The sequence below is a fragment of the Phoenix dactylifera genome, chromosome 7 (genome assembly GCF_009389715.1).
Source record: "Phoenix dactylifera cultivar Barhee BC4 chromosome 7, palm_55x_up_171113_PBpolish2nd_filt_p, whole genome shotgun sequence".
Taxonomy (NCBI): Eukaryota; Viridiplantae; Streptophyta; class Magnoliopsida; order Arecales; family Arecaceae; genus Phoenix; species Phoenix dactylifera.
Window position 1 is genome coordinate 14,323,573 of NC_052398.1, and position 24,973 is coordinate 14,348,545.

Consider the following 24,973-nt stretch of genomic DNA (forward strand, 5'->3'; position numbering starts at 1 on the left):
TACTTGTGAAACCCATGCATGGACTAAACTTATGTGAGCAAAGTCTGCTAGCTGACATATTGAAGATCAAAGTGCCGCATAAGGTGAAGAATGAACCTCTCGCACCATATGACAAATCATTTCTCAAAGATAAAGATTGCTGCTACATAGGTCCTATGCCGAAATGCCACAATTTTTATATCCTGTCATACTGAGTTGTGTCCATCTAATTTAGGGGTGCACTCCTCTTGGTGGAAGGTAACCAAAGTTGGAAGATCAAAATGCCATACTCCTACAGAACTATAGCTCACTATTGCCCTTTGCGGATTTGTCTCCATCTAATGTCTTCCCATTCACGGCCACAAGCTCTGTGTCGAATATAAGTGTCGCTCCACCTGTCAGTTTTCAGGATCATTTCAGAGAAGTATTCAAAAAAACTATCATGGAGATTGAATATGAGACTAGTGAAAGAAAAAAAATATATATCTTCCATCTTCAGGATGGTTCCCTTCTACGTTTTACGGTAATCATCATCAGCTGGTTCACTCTCCAAGAGTGAGCAATGCATGAAAAGCTTTCAAAAAAAAAAAAAAAGTATTGCAGAATAACTGTAACATGTAAAAAAATAAATATATACCTGGGATGGTCGGAGGGGATCCTTGAGCTCCATAGCCAAGTTTTGCAGGTATCTTTAGCTTCCGTTTTTCACCCACGCACATCCCCAGAAGACCTTGGTCCCACCCTATGGAGCAGTATTATCTTAGTTCATGGATGAGTGAAATAGTTCTATCAAAATTAAATGTACAAGTCCTCAATAACTGAATGAGTGAAAAGCATACAAGGAAAGCTAATGGATTAATTATTATGACACAATCAACATTTTAAATTATTATGATCCAATCGATATCAATTTAAGACAAAAATATTGTGCTTCTGGTGCTGTTAATATTAAAAGCAAGCTTTATACAGTTTGATAGATGTGGAACTGAGAGAAACCTCTCACATCTAGATATCAATCTCTGCTCTTCTTAGGACAGCTTCTAGCTCTTTGTTTGGGAAAAAAAAGGAACGAAAAACTAAGAAAGTGGGAAAATTAAACCTTTCCTGTTATCATGTTGAGTATCACATTATAGGCAAGATCATATTATAGGTGCAAATTTGATCAAAAGCATGATCAAATAGCAAATAGCACATCTTGTTGAAATAGCAGCTACAATTATGTAAGCAATTAAAACCCATTGACATTTCAGGGGACTTATCGAGGAAGCTTAACAATGTGCTAGGAATCATGCACATTAGAGCACACTGGCAAAAGTTATGATGAAATATTTGAAAGTTTGCTAGAGGTGACTGCAAATGCTTCATAATTAGGAGTTCCTTTTCTCAGAGGATAATTCCCTCCTCTTCCTCCCTTCATTCTCTAGCTCTCTCACTCAATTTATCACCAAACCCCATAGCACTCCATCCCAAACTCTTCTGAACCAAAGACATCCTTGTATGTTCCTTTGTAGGAGGATAGAGGGGAGAAACTTGGTTTGTGGACATAACTGAGAGAGATGGATTGGTTCTTCAGACCAAGGCGAAGTTTACGAACTAGGGATGGAGTTGGGTCAAGGATGCAATAATCAAGGGGGCAGAGACAAATTATAGGGAAGAAGCAAAGGAGATAAACTTTGGGAGGGATAGTCCAATGGACAAATATAGTGAAAAGAGACATGGGTAACAAGGTACAAGAGTTGAAAAGAAACAAGGGGGGTATACTTGGAAACTGCTATTCTTTTCCTGAAGGAACCAAAGGGAATGGTTTTCTGTCTAGCTGTTCCACTTTTGATGTTGGCTGTGGTAATTTTTAGGTGCAGCAAGCAGGCTTGGGAAGTCAAGGCTTGGATACTTAGATTCCCTCCAGAATATTTGAGAGGTCTTTTTCTTAATAGAAAGGAAATGCTCTCATTATCATCCTACAATTACGGTCTTCAAATTATGAGGAGGCTAACATGCTCACTCTCCTATAGTAAAAGATTTAGAGGTACCCAATGAACTGCCATCGTATCTGCCCCTTGAGTCAAGAAATCCAATATCATTTCTTGCCTCTCTTCTCTCAGCTCTCCTCTTTCCATCCTCCTCCTTTTTCCCAATCCATTTTATTTGGCTTCAATTTCATTCATCCTTTCCAAATGGAATGATGTTAGTGCTAAATTTTGTTGACTGCCATAAAGATTGGAAATCCATGACAGGTTCGACTCTGATTATCAAAAATGCCCCAACTTTGGTAGGTGAAATTATTGACTTGGTCAAGTTGGGATCTTTATGTTATATTCAATATATTTATTACACAGAAATGTGATACTATCATATATGGTTATTCTTATAACTTTGAAAAGCAAACAAGAATAAAAAATAAAAAATAGCGTAGCTCATCTATGTGCATGGCAACGTGTAAACAAATAATAAATAGGTTATAGCAATTGTAACTTCTTTACAAAGCACCCAAGCCTAATGACAAAAAATTTCAAAGTTCAGAGAAATACAGACGTTAAAAAACTTTTCCAGATGATATTGGATTGAAGGATAACATAAGAGGGGCGAGGCTGGGGTTCCTTGTTGCTATCTTGCTCCCATTTTTCCCAAGGATGGATGGAGTCCTTAAACATAAATGGTATTTATTTCATCTGTCACCCATATTTAACGGTATGCCTTTCTTCTTGCTATACATCTTTAGACATTGTTTAAAGAGAAATTAACACAAGGAATGGATTATCAGAAGACATACCTTTGATCACTTGGCCACTACCTAGTTCGAATTCAATTGGGTCGCCTCTTTCAAAGCTGGAATCAAATACTGTTCCATCAGTGAGAGTCCCCTGCAACATCAATTACCAGTGGTTGAGAAAATGAAGAAAGAGAAGTTTCAGAGTAAGAAGGGGAAACAGTAGTTTCATTCTTTCTTTCTATTTCTAAATGAGAGAAGTCTGTACATGGGCAAATGAGATAAAATAAAAGTTAGAGGCTTGAATAGTGAGGAGAGCCCAACCAGACCCTCCAAGACCAAACATCAATTAAAAACATTGCATCAAAAAGAGCTTCAGACTCCCACCCAAACCGTTAGCTTCTCAAAAAAGAAACAAGAGGGGAAAATAATGAAAAAATACAACAAATACCCCTAAAAGAAACCATAACTCCTGAGGGGTACCAACAATACCCAGAAAAAAAGCCAAAGCAGAACATCTATACACTTAAAACCGGAGACTCAAGCTACAAGCTAGGTGGGTGGTCAAGCAAATTAAATGGATGAGTGAGGCACAGCCTTGAAGTAGTAGACATTGAGCAACAAGGTTCGGGTTTGGCCTCATGAGCAGATCCTTAATGGTGGGGTAGCACTGACAAGACGGTAGGTGCCAGGCAAATAGGAGGCTGGGCTAGCTTGGTGTGGTGGCATTGCACAATGGAGAGGTGCAAGAAGAGAGGAGAAAAGAAGAAAAGGAAGGAAGAGAAAGCAAGCCATGATGCTAGCAGGCAGCCTCTTGATGTTTAGTACGAGTCAAGAAACCAAGTAATTAACTCCTATCTAAAGTACTTGGTCATGTTTAAGTCCATAAACCTATCTCTTCAAAAGCATATAAAAGTGCATACATCTGGACCATTTAAAATAGAAAATCCAACAGCTAGAAAATGCAAGGGCTAGATGTCTTCTCCTCTCAAGAGAAAATAGTCCATCTCTCTATTTATGAATTCAACATCCACCCATGGGTCATTGTTAATATTCAGGCCAAACAAGACCATCAATACTATGGACCTATATATTAATTAAACTTTTTTATTTTCTTTCTTCAAAAGGTTCTAACCTTGTGCAAAGCATGGAATGGTGGTGAAAGAGATGGTCCATGATAAAGGCATATAGATAAGGATAAAGCACTAGCATATTTATGTGAGCACAGTGTTTCATTTTAGCTGTTTCATAATGGTTGGAATATAATAAAATATCTAGAAGAGCATAAAGGTCCAATCCTTGGCTGCCCTGTTAGGGAGAAACAGATAGTTAAGCTAAACCCAGGACTATAAGGAAACTATTTGTCACATAACAGTGGTCGCATGTGTTCCATACATGATTAGGGATCAGGTGCCTTCATGAAGCCTTATACTGTAGTCATGTGTCCACATAAATACATATCTACTCTGTCATTGTTGTCATCCATCTACCTTGATAGTATATTGTGATCAAACAAGTGAAAAATTAACATCCTCTCACCAATATTGTGTACCCTACTAATTAAATGAATTTGCACAAGAGAAAATGTTACAGAAAAATAAAAAATTGTTTAATTACTCTTTAAGACCACAATATTTAATACTTTCTTGTGCTTGTTAATCTACCTACTCCTAATTATGCCATCTTTTGATATACCAGTTTGCCTTGCTTTTTTTTCATTTTATTGATAACTGTGAATTCCAAACACTAAGTGCATGCCCTATGTTCCTGTTCCACACTATATCATGAACTCCCTTTGTTAGTTCTAATTTTATGTGGACATAACCTTCATATCATTTTCTCAGTGCATCTCAACCGTTGACCCCTCTCTTGTTTTAAACTTGGCCTTTGCTCCATACAACTTCCCCCATCTCTCTTATGTTCCCCCTATTGTCTCAAACTCTCAATTCTCCACAATCACAATATCTTCCTAAAATCATTAAACATACAGGATGAAATAAAACACCTATGGCTACATTAATGGAACTTGAAACATTTTTCAAACTACTTAATTAGGATCATTTGCTAGTGGGTTTTGCTCAAGTATATGTCAATGATGAGAATGCCCCCATGGTGATTTAGATGACAAACATGGTATACTTCATTGCAATAGTTATTGCTCGCACATGACCACTTCATTGTATAAAATTTAAAAATACTTTTCATGTACAATGATCTTACGATAGAGATTCCTATTCCATGATAATTGTTAATAATGTGTGCAACATAACTCCAAACTTGCCTCTCACTGGTCATGCCTGCCTCATAGATAATTAAACCGCTAATGGAGCTCCTTTTCAGATTTGACCTCCCAATGGCAAGCCACTTTTTCGTCCCTTGTGCAGTGATCAACTCATCATTGGCCCTTTCTCCCCTTTACTTTCCCTGCAAACGCCATAGCATAAGATCTTTGCTGCATCTTGTACTGCATCAACGAAATCACTGCTTGCTTGTTTCTCCCATCATATTCATCTTCCTTCAGGTTTGATCTTTCAACTATGTTGATCAGATTGCACGTTCAACTTATAGACACTCAATTATCTCAGCCAGCTCTCAATAAATCCCTTATCTCTTGACAGTGCAAAAGGTAAGATGCCACTCACTAGTGATTTTAGAACTAAGACCAAGAAATGTGTGGTGGCATGAGATCGCTTTCGAGTTTAGTTAGTGTTAGCATGTTCTTCATGACCTCTAAATTAACTCTCAGGCTTGTTTGTTGCCTCTTGATGAGCAGTGACTTTTGGATAAAGATTTGCCCACTTCTCTCTATCATGAATTTTGAGGTTCTAAACAATCAAATAACAACCTTGAGGCTGAGAGCTTCTCAATTCCTGCTTATTATCTATAGGATATTATAAGACCATGGTGGATTACACAACGCAACTATATTAACCCTGACCCATTAGTCTTACTCAGTAGGTCCAGGAGAAGGAAGGCAAATAGAAAAAAAACAAAGAAAACAAAACATATAAAGTGGAATATTTGAATCTCAGAGATCCTAATTTGTTATTTATTGCACCATCCATTGTACAGATACATAAATTACATCACTACTTACACGATAGTGTACTTTAATGCTGTCACCTTTGTGAGCTTGGATGCTGCATGACTCCGGCTTGTACTGCAGTTACAAAAGCCAAAGTAAATAAATAGATAGATATAATAGTGCAAACAACAAAGTTGGAAGCCCTAGGTATAAAAAATATATATTCTACTAGATCTGCATATTTTAGCAACTTGTGTGATCACATTAACTTTTGGGGCCTGAATGCTGCAAGATTGAAACTCGTACCAGGAACAAGAGAAGCCAAATTGTATTACAAGACAATTGCAATAGCGCAAACAGGAGAAACTAAAGATGCAAGAAACAACATATTTTACATGGCATGTGTATCTTTAAGTTTGTACAGGTATATTGTGTAATTCATGGATTTCCAGTAATGGATTAGCACATACTGAAAGAAATCTAAGTACATCTGACAGAAGGGTCATGATTTTTTTTTACTTAGTATATGAAAATATCCATCTCAATTCAGCATGGTGATCTATGGCAAATTAGTCATTTTACATGACTTAGTATACCTAATGATAGAGCTTGCTGGGTAGTAGAACTGGTTACAAAGTCATCTCCAAAGATGAAGATAAGTTCAGATATCAATCTGCTTCCACCTGAACCATAATAAAATGTTGCAGCAACATCTTGAAGCCTTATAAAGAACAACAAGAAATGTACACCTTTTCTTTTTTCTCTTCTAGAGTGAATTTAGCATGTGTCAACTACTACAGATGCATGCTGCATTATTTACCCCACTTTAGCATTTTATGGACACATAAGTGTCCTTTTATTTGTAGTATACCACTGTAGCATATCCTCTTCTAAGCAGCTGCCACACATGGTACCCACATGATGAAGGAATGTCTTGGAGATGGACAGCATAGAAAAAATTAAAATCAGCAGTTAACAATGCATGGAAATCTTAGCAAAAGACTTCTTCCTGAGGATTAATTCAACAAAATGCAAGAACAAAACCTGCAAAACTTTGCTGGAGAAAGCAATAGTTCCTCCAACTGCATGAAAGATGTCCTAGTTCTTTGGAACTGATTTGTTGATGCATTACAGGAAAAAATGACAAATAGAACAATCTGAGTGGAGAACAGATTTGTTGTTGCATTACAGGTTGATCTTAGTCCTCTCCCTTATCAAGAAGGATGATTACTGATTGTTGCTCAAAGCAGAGAATTAGCACCTAACAAAGGGCTGATTCTTCCCTTAATCAGTCCCTTAGAAAAAGTTACTGCAGCTAGGATTCTTGTAGCAGAGAAAGAACGTACTTTATGTTAAGAATACACTTGACATCTTTCCTAGCTGGTCCCAACCAATTCAGTAGCGTGCAACAGCATCCAATACAACCAATCAGACCTTTGGATCTAGCAGCGAACTTATCAGATTAGAAGATTAGCATAAACCTCACAACTGCAACCACCGCCATGAACATCATGCGATGAAAAATTGTTGCATATCATTGCACTTATCAGATTGATGAACTTAACGCCAAGCATACCTCTCCAAAATCATGGTTTTTTGGGTTTTTATATGCAGAAAAGTTTCCATCATTCTTTCCAAAAAGGCAATTAAAGAATTTTATTCTTAGGTTGTCCTCACTGCAATTACTTAATCAGACCTTTTACACCCATTAAAGTAAAATTGGTAACTAGCTATGTGATCTAACTTATCCCTCCATGTTATTTGAAAATTATAATATCTTTGATCTTTCATCAGACTGTACAAACTACAAAACCTAACCATTCTCCCCTGCATGTAATACCCCTCAACAGAGTAACATCTACATTATAAAAGGAAAAAAAACATTTCAACCAACATATGATACAACTCTAATCCTTATCATTAACAACGAATCTCTTAAAAAAAAAAAACCTAAAGGAAACAAAAAATCAAGTATTATCTCATCCGGTAGGGAAAAGAATCTTTTCTTGAACCAAAATCCAAACTAATCTATATTCGTTCAAGTAAGATCTAATTCTTTGATTGACAACGGATCCCAAAAATATGATGTTAAAAAAATACTATCATTGTCTCATATCATTAAAGAAAAAAAACCCTCACTTTTTAACCAAAAATTCAATCTAATCTAATATCTATTCACCCCCAGCATTTAGAAGTTATAGATTTGGAATATGACAGCCGAAACAATGGAATTATCGAAAGAAATGGAGATAAATATTTACTTTCACACCGATCTGGAGCTCCGTTACATCGCCGGATTTCTTCGCGGAAACTAAAGAAAACAAGAGCAGATCAGATGGAACAAATCTCGAGAATATCGAGGAGATCGGATCGCATGATTCGAAGAAAAAGAAATCTAGGAGTAAGACTGCAGTGATATCTCACCAACAAGCAGGATTAAAGAGGCGGCGAAAACGACCCAGAGATGAAGGTTCGCCATGGTTTTCTTTTCTCGCTCGAAGCCGGCAGCCTTCCGGATGTTCTCGACTCCGCTGTTATGGAAGAGGCCTGCTAAGATATAATGCTCCGGCGGAGCATAGTTAAGTTCCAAGTTCCATCGTTACACTTTTCTCTGTCGTGGCGCAACCAATTGCCGACTGCCACATCAGATGGGTAACAAAGTGGACCAGTGGACGAAGATAACACAGAATAAAAAGGTTCAGAATAATTAGATTAAATAAAGTAAACTCCAGGGGGAAATGAAGGATTAAATTATTCCACCTTTTGTTGGGGTAAGTTGTCCATATACTAAATGGGATAACTAGGCTGGGAAGAAGAAAAGGGTGAAGTATTTATTATTTTTTTCTGAAATTCATATTCTATCTTAATGAGAAGTGATTTATATCCGAGTTTTTTTTTTTTTTTTTTGATGAGCCGGAAGAGCAATACTATTCTAGTACGAATATATTCAATAAAATTAAAAAATAAAATGGCATAAGAGGACAAAAATTAGTGTCATAATCAATCCATAAAATGCTATGTAAAAAACAATCTGGTCCTTTGACTTTCGATAGACATAAATAGTTCGAAAGAAGCACAGATTTCTACTATTCTTTATATATTCTACAACAAGGGATGTGATTTATCAAAGCAAACTAGTCTTTTGACTTCTAATAGACACATATAGCTTGAAAGGAGGCATGGCTCCCTACTAATCTTCATATATCCTGCAACAAGGGATGTCGATCCACCAAAGCAATCTAGTCTTTAACTTCTGATAGACATATATATAGCTCGAAAGAAGGCACGGGTCCCTACTAATCTTCCTGCAGCAAGGAATGTTGATCTACCAACCACGCCTATCTCACAATCTACCCAAATGATTGTTTGGATGATAAGAGATGGAACAAGTCAAAAGATTTATTCATCCCCATTCTGCTTCCAAACACAAGATCAGAGACTAGCACCAAGACGGCGAAGATACCGCAGCTTCGACAGACATTGTTGTTGATTAATATCTGCTTCATCTGTGACATTATTTGTTTGATTCTGAAGACTGTTTCCTCACTTAAGGCTGCAGATATATTCTCTCTTCCTACCCAAAATCCCCTCATACGTTCTTAATGTGGAGCTAAGTTAACCCCTCGGATGAACTAGCAACATCTATATCAAATCTTTTCTTCTTGGGTTCCAAGCATTCTTGCAAGAACAAAGACATCAATTCATCATTACAAGCTAAAAGCTAATCCGAGCTTGAGCAGCTGAGCTGGGGGAACGGAGAAAGATCTAAATGCTTTTAAGGTGTTCTATCACTAAGCTTTTTTTTGATCAATATATTTATTGTGAGGACAGGGTTTCTTCATTTAACAGTAAATTGGAAGGCTAAAGAAAAGAAATCTCATCAGACATTCAGACTATGTCTATGTGCTTGGTTTTATGGGCATCACAATGCCGGGTCTTGATCTGCCAAACATATCCATGAATGTGTTTGCCAACTGCAGTCTGACCAAAACCCACACTTCAAAAAACCATGGATCCTTATTTGGACTCAGACCAGTATAACTGATTCCAACCTAACTGCCGGCACCGAGTGGTCTGCAGGGCGATCAAATCTGTGCACGCAAACGAGCTATGTTTCATCAAATTAAATTCAAACAAAAAAAAAAGAAATGTAAGAAGGCAGGAGAAAATGATTGATGATTAAATATAAAATAACAAGGTAAACCATTCATAATTTGGTTTAACTGAAACAACATCGAAAGACACCTATCCAAGGATATGATACCTATCCAAGGATATGATACCTTGTACTAACTTGACCATTAGCATCGAAATTGCCCTAATTTATGGTAGAAGTTCTGAGGCTAACACTATACAAAAGCCAGAAAGGAAAGGGAACACCAAATCACCAACAAAGCTAAATACTTACAGAGATCAGCAAATAAGTCTATATCCAAATCTGCAATAACAGAATTCGAAGAATAATGGTTCTATATTGCAATAGTAATTAAGTGGTGAGGCCACTGCTCCATTTGCAATGGGTGACCAGCCTATGAGAGAGCAGCCACTGGGCACAACAGATGAATTCAATAAATGGATGGGCAGCAACTAAATGATACCCATGGTTGTTTTCCTTTAGCTCTCCTCTTCTGGTTCTTATTGACAGGAAGCCTCGCGGGAGAATTCCACTCGCTGTAATCTGCTCGACTAAGAGAGGACTCGGTAGGCCTCTCAGAAGCTATTTTGGAACTCCAGGCCTTTGCTGTGCATCTCTCATCCTGCGAGGCCCGACTTTTGTCCTCCTCCAATGGTTTGTCATGCTCTCGGGCATTTGCTACCTGCTGGTTCTCAAAGTTCGCCTTGGCAAGGAGGGTTTTCAAGGGAACATGAACTTTTCCAGAATTCCACCTTGCAGCCTTCGCAGTTATCTCTTCATTCTTCTTTCCAGCTTCAGATTCACCTTGTGAATTCTGTATCGACTGGATCTCATGAGAAACTGATAGTCTACCAGGTTCCACTTGGGTCATGAAAGAAGGTTCCTTAAAAATAACACTGTCAATGTCACAGCTCTCTGGAAGAGAACCTTCTTCTACATTAGAAGTACAAAGATCTTCTGGAGTCTGGGTTTTTGCAGGCGACAGAATTTGTGGCTCAAGGATGGATATTCCATCTGTTCTATGTCTTATGGGTGGTACTATCCCATCTGTAGCAACAAATAAACAAACAAATATAATTTCAGGAAAACAGGCTGACGGCTGAAAATAAGAAAAACATTTATGGATATATTTTCAATTGATTACATTGCTATGAGTCAAAAATGACATGACAGTATCCATGTTCAAAAACAAAGGAAAATCTGTAAAAAAACTTGTCTTATAGAAACATAGGCCATGACACACACAACAGGTGAATTCTTCAGTTGCGACTTGAGACACTACTTGAAATAAAATTTTTAATCACAGGTCAACGAAACCATAATTTCTACCAGAAGGTAACAAAACACATTAAAGCAGATTATTAATTCATTTTGGAAGGATGTTGAAGACAAGGATGCGATCATATGTTAAATCAGAGGATTAAATTACTTGACTTTCCAATAAAATCCCATAGGTCGACACAACTACTGGAAGCTAACAATAATTGTATACTTCATAGTCAATTGCAGCTATTGAGTGCAAAATTTTTGACTGAAGCAGTAATCTTAAGCAAAAAAGAAAAAGAAAGAAAGAAAAAGCTTTATATGCAAATCAAAGCCAATCTCCTTAACTAACACTTCTTTGATCTCTATGCCAGATAATCATGCTCCCTTAACTTATTGTCTTTCAGTTTTTATTGCAACAGTGGCTGTGTCCATCCTAATCTAAAATTTGAAAGTGGAAGTTTCATATCATGTTGATGAGATTGTAACTGTATGGATATGAAAGAGAAGTAGGTAAGGTATAACATTGGATTCAAATGACAAAGTAGTCTGGAATATTTCTTAATACATAAAAGAAAACTTAATGAGCATCTTTTAACTCGAAAACTCATCTACAATGAAAAGGATAAAAATTAGAAATCCAAAACTCATCTATATTGAAAAGGATAAAAAACTAAAAGATACATAAAATCATTAAAGTCAACCCACGTGGTAGACTGCAAGAGAAAACTAATGCACTTCTAGGGGTAAGTAATTGGCCCGAACTAAGTCCCAAAATTTGATTTGTTACAACCAGGTTCAACAGTTGTGTTTCAAAGGAACTCATCAGACTATTAGCTTCGTCGTTTTGAGTTTAAATCTAGACAAGACTTATTTTCTTGAGTTTAAAATAATATATGTGCCACCAAGTCTGAAAATCCAATTTTGTATTTTCACAAAGAGATAAGTACATTAGCTGAATACAGTAACATGGGCATTAATGTTTATTAAATACATTTAATTAATCAAATGGCTAATGAGATAGCCAATGTTGAATGTAATAAAAGAGAAACAAACAGTTTCTATATGTCAACACTCACCTTCTTTAAAAATTATTAGATATTATGATGTTTTAAGCTTAAAGCAGTTTATATCCAACCACAAGTAATTGAAGTAATTTTTGTGTTGAAGATAAACTGCACTAAAGAAACTCTCATTCAAGCAGCTTAGGAAGTCAAACATAACATGAAATTGAGGGATAAATTCTTGCCTGAAACAGAGCCCTGTATCTCTTCAACACTGTCCGTTTGGCCATTAGTATCTGCTGAGACATTAGGCTGTTGCTTAGGTTCACCACGGACATGTTCTTCTTGCAGGGACTGATAACATACACCAGAAGCAACTCCAGTTATACCATCCATTTCCAAGTCATTGCAAGTGATGGTATTTTTAAAAGATGACTCCACCGATGTTGATGAAGTGACGTGCCCCTCGAGTGTGAAATCTTGTGCACTGTGAATACATAAATGAACACTGCTTTCTTTTGAGTCTGGTTCTTCACCAGATAGTTTGGCAAGACCATTTTCTGTTTGAATGCATGGAACCTGAACACCTGTTTCTGGAATGGAACAATTATTGTCATCACCAACTGAAGTGACCATTGAATCATCCTGAAAGCCATTCTGAGGTCCCAGCTGAGATCCAGATAAGTTTTCCATACGCTCAGTCTGAACTTTGACGTCATCCAATTCATCATGAAGTTCTTCTGAAAGGCTATTCGCTGTGTTTGTGTGATCATTTTGAAGCTTCATTCTCATATCAGGAACATCAGTATCATCCCCAATTATATATTCTGTAAAATTTATTGGAAGAAATTTTTCGTGTTCTAGTTGATCTGAATGATCTTCAGTTCTATTCTCCAAGTTCCTGGAATTATTTTCATTATGTTCTAAGCCTAAGACATGATCCAAAAGAGTGGATGCACTTAAATCTTTGCCCTTTTCCAGTTGATTCACTCCAATATACTCATAAGGTAGGGGCTCTGATTCCACAGTGTCATATTTCAGTTGAGGATAAGTCTTTGTTGAATGACAACTTTCCTCTTCACATATTTCCTGTTTGAGCTCCCCTGCACTAAAATGATTACTAACCTTTGTTTCTTCATCAATAACAAGTTGAATTTCATTACTTATCTTAGTTGTTACATTAGCTTGACTAAAATCAGATGTTGCAACACCACTGACTTCTGCAGCCACCATATTATCACATAACAAGAGTTCAGTTGATGAGTAGGAGTGCTCTTCAGATTGAAATTCAGTTTCAAATCCCTCTAATCGGATTGATGCAACACATGTTCCATGTGAACCAGTAACTTGATCATCTAAAATTATTTCCTGGACTCCTGATGTTCCTGTAATTGTAATGCATGAATGGGTTTCAAGCCCATCTGATCTTAACCCTTCAAAACCTTCAGAAATTGCCAGAGATAACCCAGCTTCACGTTCAAAATCATCCACCAGAGTAGACCTATCTCCATTAACATGCTCATCCTCACGACTTTGTTCATCATTCAGCTCATTGACTGCATTGATATAAACAGTGTCCTTATAAGGAGGATTGCTCTCATGAACTTGAATGGTTGAAGGGATGCCATTGGCAACTTTGTCCAGTTCCACCACTGGAACTATTTCAGGCATGGTACGCCATACCGGCTCAGTACCTGGTACGGATGGCTTATTGACACTCGATACGCCAAAAAAATTCTGTACCGTACCGTACCGATATTGTGCTAGTGTGGCATCGGTACAGGGTCCGGTACCAAGACGGCGAACATTGATTTCAGAGGCTTCACCTTCCAGATGAAAATTTAGCTCATTTCCAGCCTCAGCACCAGCAGAAATTACAGTTATGTTGGGTTCCACAGATCCATAATCATCACAAAATCCAGGCTCCATTTTAAAAATTTCTCCCAGAGGGGTGTTTGATGGCATTTGTAAAGCATTTATATTCTCCAGTTCATTCCCATTCACCTTCCATTTGTCAGGCTTACCATTTTGATACTCAGTTCGATCAGAATGAGCAGAAGCATCCAGGCACTCACCATCATTATTTTCCATTAGGCATGATCCAGCCTTGGATAATAATTGATTTTGAGACAGTTGTCCTCCTCCATCAGTTTGCTCATCCTGTGCATGGCAGGGATCTGAATTGGGTTCCTTTATACTTGCTGAAACTTCATCAGGGAAGATGTTCATCAGAGTGCTTACTCTGGCATGATCTAATAGGGCATTGATCTCCACACACCCATCCATCTTCTGTAATTGTGAGTCTAAAATAGAGAAATCACTTGCATGATTACCAAGTAGGGTTGGAGAAACAGGAATATCCCCATTAATATCCCCATTGACAATCACAGTGTTATTAATCTTGGACTGAGCACTAGCAAAATCTTGTCTCTTTTCAGAAGCAACCACAGATGCTTTGGTTAATACAGAAGAAACAGAGCTTTCTGTATGTTTGGTAGCAACATCCACATTCACACTATATGACACATCAGCATTACAGGACAATGCAATATTATCAAAGTGTTTGTCACTTTCCAATTGACTTGCACTGCATTGAATGCCAGGACCATTAACTTGGCTGCCATGAAGCAAAACATATGGTTCCAGAGTATTATCTGCAGATGGAACTTTAGATTTTTAAGTCCCAGAACTTTGACGGACCATGCTTCCCGCAATGAATTAGTGTCAAAAGATCAGAAAGCATCATCTGAAAGTTTTACTTTACTAAGACAAACAAGAATTCCTAATAATATCAGCATCAATATAAACAAGTAAGTTCATTTTGATGGTTCGAAAAGCATATTTACTTATCAACAATGACGTACTAAAGAATGAAGAAAAAGACCCAGATGTTTCAATGCATAAAGGGATAACAATAAAATAGACAAAGGTTGCGTGTAAATCTACATGGTTGTCAGAATTTTCCCCAAAATCATTAATGGATCTTTCCAAATTCATATCATTTCTTTCTTCCACTTTATTTTCTGGTATATGGGAACACAAACAACACACAACCATAGTTTGTATGTTTAGAAATGCACAGCGAGAACTGAGGACAAAATGTACATCAGAAAAAAAAAAAAAGATAAGCTAAGACAGTTGGACCCTACATTCTGATGTGAGTGCAATTTTATACGACAGAGAACTTGGAAGAGCCCAGTTTTGGATTATTTTAGCAGTATCATATGTGGGTAAAACAGGTCATGGTTTATATTAAACAGAAAGTTTCAGAACAGATCCATGCAGTTATTTATGTGTTTTAGGTTTAATGTAGGTTTGAATTGATATGTTGAATTTTTTTGGTCTTCTTTTCAGCTAATTTTCTGTTTTATTAGGTCCTAGGTTTCTTAGATTTAGATCATTTATCTGAAGGTTAGGTACTTATATATCCTGTCAATTTCATACTTGATTTAAGGGCTAATATGGTATTGAGTTTCTGAGTCATATTTTGCTTTGAATAGGTGCATTTAAGTCCAATTATAGTTTGGATTCTCTGGAGAGATCCAATGCAATCTCCAGCAATCTGTATATTGTGGCAGGTGATTGGACTGGGCCAGGGGTGACATGAACTGGACCTCTCCAGTTCAAACATAAGGATTCTGTTCAGATCAGGAATTTTTTCAGATCCCACCTATAAGGGGGTTCAATCTTCCAAAACAGATCTTCATTAATTATCATTATCTGAGGCATCATGATCAAATTCAATATTATCAACAACATGTTAAGACAGAAAGGAATTATATTATACCTCTAACTCTTTGAGATAAGCAATTCAAGATCTAGCATTAAGTGCAAGGAAAGAAAGCATGACGTTGACTTATTTGTTATACTAGTGTTGAAGGCTTCTTTTTGTTTTTCTAGTACCATCAACCTAAAAACATAAACTTCGTACATTATCAAGGATGTAGGTACCGCTGCAAATATATTCTAAAACAGCATTTCACAATCCAATGCGCAATACCACTATTCCAACCAAGGATTGTATGCCGATATTGGGGCTCGGATCGGTTGCCTAGCAGCATGGTTTGGTATGCCCCCATGCCATTTCGCGTTGGATCCGTACTGATACAGCAGAGAGGGTAGGAGAGAGAAAAAGAGAGAGAGGGGAAGGGAGGGGAAGGGAGGGAGGGTGGCAGACATCTGGCAGAGGCCGGTAAAGGACCACGGAGGGCTGGGGAGCCATGCAAAGAGGCGGATGAGGGGCCCCACATCTGGTTTCCAATTTCATTCAAAAATGGAGTTATAGAGCGCTTTTTATTTTGAAAAATTGAAGTTAAGTATGCAATAATTTTTTCAAACTACAAAAAAATATTTTAAAAAATTAAGTGAAGTCGGCAACGGTTGCCGACTTCACTTAAAATTTAATTCTATAACACACGGCCAAAATTATTCAACAAATCATAACTTGAGAAAGAACCCTCAGAAAACTCATTACATTTGAGTCAGGAAGAATACGGACATAATAATCCACGTACCAGCATTGTTAATCTCCAAGATCGCATCTTTACCCAAATTTCCTACTTCTCCTTCAGATTCTACGCAACATTTTACTCCTTTCCCCTCTTCAATCGCTACCTTCGAATCCTCCACCACCAGTTCAACTGCCAACATCAAGAATATCAAGAATTCAGTCCACAAAAACACCATCTCGTGCATAATTAAGAGTCGAACTGGAAAAATAAACCGAGAAACCCGTACCAGAGTTCTTGCGGCGGTCTTCGTCAGAGAGCTCCTCATCCGAGGCCGTCTTCCCGCCACCACCTCCGGCACCGCTTCCGGCCGTGGAGACGGTGGCGCCGGCGGTGGTCCCGCAGTGCTTCCGGTGGGCCCTCCGCTGCTTGGCGCTGGGATGGGGGTTGGGGTAGACCCAACCGCACTTGTAGCACACCGCTCCCTCATGCCCTTTAGAAGAATCACCAAAAAAGAACTCACAGTCGAAGAAATCCCCACCCCAAGAAACTCCATTCCAAGAAGAATCCAAGGGAGAAAAGAAAAAAAAAGAAAAAGCGAAGAAGAAGAAAACCTGAGGGCTGAGTTCTTCGCTTCTCCTCGGTCTCCATTTCACGAGAACCCATCAATGGCGACGCCGGCGCTTCCTCTCTTCCTCCTACTCTTTGGATTCTTTAGGAAGACAGTCCGGGAGTCGTTGGGGTGTTTTAAAGGAGGCGGTGAGGGGAGGGAGGAAACGGAGATTATATATGGGAACCTCGGTGTGGTGACGCTTTTGGTATTTAATCGTTGGATTGGATTTGGTCGGGTTCTAGATCGAGTGGAGATTCGGGGTATCACGATCAGACGGTCAAGGACGCGCTGGACACGGGAACTTACCATGTGGAGACGCGAGTAGTATCAGACACGGATACGGTCGAGAATCGAGATGCTCCCCATGTGCACGCGCATGAAAGGGGGATCCGGGACTTATTTTGTCGTACGTTATCGCGTATAGAAGTGAATATGCGGGAAATAAGCGACCGTTGGATGCCTTCCTCAAGGCTTGAAAGATGGTATAAATATGGGATTGCATATAATGGATATGCGGAGGCGTGTGATAATAGTTTACGCTAAGTGCCTGGAGATGGGATGTCGTTTTCCCGGGCTGGGAGGAGGCAAAGCACGGGATTCGCCTTTATTTGTCCCTTTCTTCGCTTCCCCGGTTTGTTGCTTTCATTGGACGTAAATAAGTGAGGTAATATGACTCTCTTGGCTTTTGTTTAGGGCTAGGGGTAGAAATTATATCCTTATAGCTATGAGGATCTATGCGGGCGTGTATTTAGTCCCACATCGATTATTCGTTGGATAGATCTTGGATACTTATACAGGATCAAGAAATCCAAATAATACCTTCCGGCTAGCTATTTTGGATGAGGTCCTAAGTTGTTACAAATAAAATCAGAGCGGATCCAACCCATAACCTATGTGCACTAGAAGACACTGTAGCACAGATCCATTAAGGCTGACCATAAGCCAATCATGGTATTTGTGATTAGATTTGAATGGATTTGAATCCTTAGCCTGACGAGGACGACCGGGCTTGAATGGAGAGAGTATGTAAGGACCTATGCGGGCCTGTGTTTAGTCCCACATCAGATATTTGTTGGATAGATCTTAGGTACTTATACAGAAAAAGCGCCTGATGAATAAAATCTATATAAACGAGTGGTTGTATTTGGCAGTATCCATAGCCATGTAGTGCATGTCATGTATGAATTTTTTTTTTTGGCTTGGAGAGATAGTAATTAGATGAGCCGAGGGTCAAAGTTTTTAGTTGTTTCTCCATGATCCATCTTAAATCCCATTGCTGTATCTTTTGGTGTTTGGAAATCAGCAATGTGTCCTCCAGCTTGGGTTGCAGAGGTTTTGTAACGAATACACTAAGATTTCAAAAAGTAAGAGTCAAGATATCATGAAAAGAAAATAAGAAAATTAGTAGTGCTAGGAAATCAATATATGATATCAAATATATGACAAATGAAAATTGTTGTAATGTTTTCATTGTCTGCATTACAAGTACCTACAAAAATAATATTGTCGAACAACTGGTTCAGAAAATATATTATTTAACAGACTGTGCTACTGTATGCATGCCATAAATTCAACCTATAATAACATGATACTATTTTGGTACTCTTGGTTAACTGATGCTTGTAAAATTGGTCAGTTTCCATGAAGTAAGTTGTGTTATAGAATTGGTAGTTGATGTTGAAAATATTTTGACTAAAAATTGATATATTTTTTATTTTATTAAAATTTTATGAAAGAATAATTTATTAGAATAAAAATAGAAGATTAAAAAAAATTTGTCTGGATCGAGACGTGTGATATACATTGCTCTAAGAACGTGATTCGCCCCCTATGTGTAAATCTGCGGCGATCTCGTCTCTAAGGTATAACAACTCGACTCAACCCGATCTTTCTTTTAACAACCACGATCGTTGAGGAGATTTAATCCGATCAATTCTTTCAGATGTCCAAAAAAGAATAAAAGATAAAAAATAAAAAGTTAAAGAGTAGAAGAACTCTTTGTCTGTGGAAGAAACTCTCGAAAGACAAGGTATCGGTAAAAGAAAAAGTTGGATTGTTTTTGGATTAATCTCGAAAGAGTCTATTTATAAACTCCATTCAGAAGACCGAATAGATGTGATGATTCCAAAGATACGTAATGTTTCAGAAACACCGTATTTTTTTGAAAACGAACGTTATTTTTCAAAGAGTCACAGCTCTTCTTAAAGAGGCATCGCACAAAAAAGATACTTTAAACGCTTAAAACAACTAAAATTTAGAAAATAAAAAAAATAATTTTTAATTAAAACTCGGATGAGACATCCAAGTGGTTTGAATAAGAAAAAACAACTGTGTGGAAATAAACCATAATTTTGCTTTTTGAAATTAAACTTTAAGCTATAACTTAATATTTTGCCAAAAAAAATTATATATATTTAAATTAGCTGGAGTTGTTCTCACTTCTCCACTCCCCTCTGCCAGGAGATGAAAAAGATCTCAAGTTCCAAGCTGACCAGAACAAAATTCATGAGGTGACTTGGACATGGTGGTGCATCTCCTTACTGCCATCTATGTACATGAATTTGTATTCTACCATGAGAACAAAAATGCCAAAGAAGCATGTGGAAACCTTCCTATTTTATGATGTCAGAATCCTTCTGGTGTTAGGTATGAGCCTATAGTTCCACATTGAAAAAGTTGCAGTGCATCATATACAAGCTATGATGCTGGTGTGCACAAGTGTGCATATGCATGCATACATGTATGTATACATGCATATACATGCATGTTATCTCTCATTAAAGATATGGTGTGCTGTTGGCCCAAATTTCTGATTGACTTATTTTACCACATCCAATTAGATGCAGCATGTTAATGTTCTCAGAGATGTTAGGAGAGGAGGGGTCAAGCTAGCCCTTCTTTTTAGCTATATATATATATATATATATATATATAGAGAGAGAGAGAGAGAGAGAGAGAGAGAGAGAGAGTTGTGGTACCACCTCTGATGTTATATTAAAGTATACAAATAATTTTCTCTCTCTGTTCTGCATTAGAAGCACACTCCACTAAAATTTTAAACATTATTATGATGACAGTAATTTTTTTAAAAAATGTATACATTATTTACATCCAAACTACTATTAGAAACAAATTATATGATACCCAACTCCACCCATGGAAAAAAATAGTGCTCATCTTTCTGTTTATCAATATTACCCCTCATCCTCTGTTGGCAAATGACCAAATAAACACACTCATCTTTCAGTGAAAATGTCTAATGACATCATTGTAAATGCTCAATGATGCTATATCAACAACCATCATCATAAACCATGCATATAACACTTGTCATTTTATAATTCTACATGTCATTTGAATGCAATGGATGAAATCTAAAGTCATTATAATATGCTAATGGTTGTTGTAATCTTATGACATCCATGGCCTCAATCCCCAAAACTATATATTGAGCCATATATACCCTATCCAACTGCCACCTGCCAGGCCTTAGCTTTTGGTTCTCTTCTCCAATGGCCAGAAATCCCATGTTGTGGAAACATGCAACATAGGGACCATGTTTTGCTTGCTCCTACCTCATCAAAGTTGACACCTGGACTTGTCCACTGATAGCCTGGTGTGGGCTCTCTCACACTCACATGTCTCGGTCCCTTGATCTATTTGGGGCTGAGACGAGACCCAGCTACCTTGGTGTCTCTAGGCAGTGGCCGGCCAACCATCAAAATATCAGATTTTGCATGAATACCTTGGTGTCTCTTTGCAAGAATGGTCTTCTAAATATCAGATTTTATATTAATATCTTTCCAAAATTGATATTTGCATATATGTACCCTCGTAAAACTCTGTTATTGTACATATACCCCTAATATAACGGTTATTCTAACGGTGTTGAGAAAAATCAAATTTATATCAATTAAAAATAAAATAAAATTTTAAAATTACACTATTATTCTTGTCTTCTTTTCTGCTAGAGGGATCGTGATCTATTTGCATATATACCCATTAAGGATATTTTAGTCATTTTAACTTGAAACTGTTAATTTTTTAACCTCATTATATAGTATGGGTACATATGCAAAAATAAAAAAAAAAGTAGAATAGCCAAGTGTTTTACGAAGGTATATATGCAAATATTAATTTTGAAAAGATATTCATGCTAAAAAAACTCTTAAAAAAATCATAAGTTTGTTCTGTTTTCTCTTCATCAAATTTTTTTTTGACTTTATCTGTTGTACTTATGTATGCTCAGCATGAGTCACCATTGTATCAAAAAATAAAAAATTTTTAAATTACAAAAGAGTGGCAATAACTTCAAGCACAGCAAGCTTGTGCCAGGTGAGGGCAATATACAACATCTTAGATTGTATCTAATCCAACTGGATATCAGATCAAAAAAATTTGTTGAACCATTCTCACTCATGATTTGACACCGATTATCTTTGATTTTTGACATAATTTGATTGTTATCTAAATTGACCCGTCCGGCTTATAATCTATTTTGCTATGTTCAATTTATAAGACAACTAACATGTCTAACCAAATTCTTACAAACTTTTAGTGATTATTCTCAAGCTGATTTGAATAATTAGCTTTAGAATAGTGCAACTTTTTTTTTTTTAAAAGAAAGAAATCCAACGTCATATCTCAATCTAGCATAAATCGTTCCAATTCAAATAAAGCTCTACTCTCATAACATGAGTCTAGTCAGAGCTCTCATGAATACATGATCCATTTAGAGTTCGGTTAAACAAATTTGACCTACATCTAACCAAAATAGGGTTATATCTAATCCTCTTTGCAGGTTGGGTTAACTTTTGCCACTCCTAGGTAATATCTTAAAGTAATGCCATAAACTTAACTAAACTAAATCATTTTCCCTTCTGTCGCAAAAAAAATGATAACCAGATGGTTGGCTCCCAAGTATGATATTGTTTCTGCTTTCTAAAAAAGTTATAGAATAAAAGGAGAAGCCAAAAGTTAGGATTTTTAGCTTCTCCTAATTTTTTTTTTTTTAACTTTTCTTCTTGTAAAAGCATATTTCAAAAATTGTTACCATACATTTCGTACAAAATACTTTTTTGTTATATATTTTTCAAAGGGTGCATCCATGTACAAAAGTTACTTCTGATGTGTAATAAAAAAGTTGAAGAGCAACCTATGATCATAATGCACTTTGCTAAGTTGCAACTGTTAAGATCGTTAAGGTCATCTATCTACTGCTAAATAATGTAAAAAGCTTGGAGTTTGATTACATGTTTGCTTTATCGCAAAATGTCACATGCAACTATGTTTAAAGAAAAATAAAAGACAAATGACACATTGCTAGATAGCATGATGCATATGGAATGTAATTGATGAAAAAGATTCGCTTAAAAATAAAACAGGGGGAAGATAAACTATTTCAATTGGAAAAGTATTAAACTGTTAAAATACAATTATGTGGTTTGTCAACAACACATTGATAGGGTTCAAATTCGCATAGACATTTTAGTAAAGATCTATATAGAAGTAGGGCTGCAAATGGATTGGGTCGATCCGTGACCTGACCGACCCGCGTAAGATCCGACCCGAATTTTAGGACCCGAGGGGCCGGGTCGGGTCCTAAATTTGGACTCATTTTATTTTTCGTGTTGGGTCGGGCTTGATGTTATTTACTATTATATAGTACAACTTTGAATATAAAAATACATAGACTCGGACCCGACCCCAATTCGAATCAAAATTTGTAGGCACGGACCCGACTTGATCCGACCCGATTTTCAACCGGATCGGATCTGGATCCAAAATTAGAATCCGAATAAGAAACCGGATCAGATCAGGGTCATTCAGAACCCGATCCGACCCGACCTATTTGCAGCCCTATTAATAGGAATGGTTGAATGTGACAAATAAATTTATCTTCAAGTAAGCTTGTCTTGACAAGCCAGCGCGGGGAACTAGATTAGTCATATTTAGATTCTTACTATTGATTATATTTTGATAAGGAAATGAAAAGATATGTAGCCACATTATACATGAGCAATGTTTAGGTACTCATGTCACATTTGGTACATTCTTATAAGTATATTTTGGAGGTTAAATGGTATATGATATCACATAACCTATACATGATTCAAAACCTATCATGATTGGCTAATCAACCCACTGATTGATTATCTTCACATTACATGCAACCCAAAAATATCAACTCGAACTGATGTGGAATTTGTCTAATTCTGTGTAAGGGTATGGATCCTCACATAGAACAGGCTCACCACTTTTCAAATAGTTAAAAAGATAAGACAATCACTTTCCATGATTATGTAGGTAGCTTTTATATTATCAGCAATGCGAAGAGTCTTCTTCATAGAGTTTACTTCAGCAACCAAGGAAGAGTCCATCAACAAGTTCCTTCCAATAATGCTTGTGCCATCAGCCTTTTCATTAGGGTATGTTTGGCTAATCCTACAAGATTAGTGGGACTAGGTAAGCAAAAACGCATCAACATGATGCCCCCCTCCCCCTCCTCCTCCCCCTCTAATCTTTCTTATTTTCTTTTCTTGCATTCTGGAGCCTCTTCATCTCCCTTATCATCGCTATTTCTCTATGGTTATTCTTGCAAGATTACCCAAATAGGTCATTCATGTTGATTTTAACCCATGATGCATATGATAGTTCTCATCAGACCCAATTGGATCTTTGATGTGATATCATGCCTTAGGGAGGTCCAGATTCCAGGACGGAGCCGTATGAGACGAGAGTCTCACCTACGGTTCCTTTGAGAAGGGTGTGATACCACCACCTATCAGGCCCGACGAGCGGTCCACGGAGCTACATCCCTACTCACCTGGTCCATGCACATCGCTCTCTCCAGGAGGTTGGCCGCCTATCCTAGATCTTCCCATTTCCAAGAAGATCCCGGGCTCGATCCGGTTTAGTATCTCGTTGCATGGCGATCCTTCGATAGCAGGCTAGTTCAATTCTGTTGGAGTTGCAGTCATTAGGCGAAAAATGAAATAAGCCAGTAAGCTCTTTTTGGGTAAGAAAGTTATCAAACTAGTTCAAGTGTGAGTTGCCAGTCATCCAATTTTGTTCTCTCTGCTGCTTTGCCTTTCGAGGGGGGGGGGGGAATATAGTATTCTAAATAAAGTAGAAGTGCAGTTCCTATATTTCTTGCGCGTACCAATTGAAGTATTTTGAAATGAACTGAAGAAAAAATAGAAAAAAAAACTTGCTAATTTCTTTTTTAATACAACCGTCGACTCTATCTGATATTTCTCTGAAGTACGAGTTCTATAAAAAGGTATTAAACCCATGGATCTATTTTCTATTTTTGTCTAATAATTTAGAACTCGGATCTATAAGGAAAGGAATATCGAAATAGAATAAGGGTCCTTTTAGAATAAAAATGAAAAAAAAAGAAGAAAGCCCAATGCTGCCATTAGCCAACTCTTTTTCATCATCTTATTATAGATTCCATTTTGTCACCAAAATATACAGTGTTATGTCCATTTAATTTGTGGATGATGCTGTAACATTTTGTGAATTTTTTTTTTTTTTGTGGCTAAAACTGATGGTATCGTACATAACGTGTACAGATACAACCAAAAAAATCAAAATGCAAGACATCACGGAAAGCACTAAGCAACTTTGTCTTGCCCATCCATATATGGGCTCCTGAATGGTTAGCAACAAAGAAGACCACCCAATCCACAGCCCCATTCGCCTCAAGAAATACATACTTCGCTTGAATGACCATTCCATCACGAACTAAGTCCCTAGTGTCCCTCAATAACAGGTGGCAGTCGCCGACTCCCTGC

At 37.3% G+C, this 24,973-nt stretch overlaps 2 protein-coding genes across 2 annotated transcripts; both read right to left on the bottom strand.

The window, feature by feature from the left end:
* Window positions 1-8,293, bottom strand: LOC103710618 (FK506-binding protein 2-like). The gene is made up of 6 exons (XM_008796434.4): window positions 8,136-8,293; window positions 7,973-8,022; window positions 5,784-5,846; window positions 2,750-2,840; window positions 617-721; window positions 1-374 (listed from the first exon to the last, which is right to left on the bottom strand). The coding sequence occupies exons 1-6, from the start codon at window positions 8,188-8,190 to the stop codon at window positions 280-282; spliced, it is 459 nt and encodes a 152-aa protein (XP_008794656.1). The 5' UTR covers window positions 8,191-8,293; the 3' UTR covers window positions 1-279.
* Window positions 8,294-9,864: 1,571 nt separating this feature from the next.
* LOC103710634 lies at window positions 9,865-17,314 on the bottom strand. Its single transcript, XM_008796448.2, has 5 exons — window positions 17,176-17,314; window positions 16,851-17,054; window positions 16,628-16,753; window positions 12,359-14,767; window positions 9,865-10,893 (listed from the first exon to the last, which is right to left on the bottom strand). Exons 1-5 carry the CDS (start codon window positions 17,225-17,227, stop codon window positions 10,277-10,279), a joined length of 3,408 nt encoding a protein of 1,135 aa, XP_008794670.2. The 5' UTR covers window positions 17,228-17,314; the 3' UTR covers window positions 9,865-10,276.
* Between the last annotated feature and the right edge of the window lie 7,659 nt (window positions 17,315-24,973).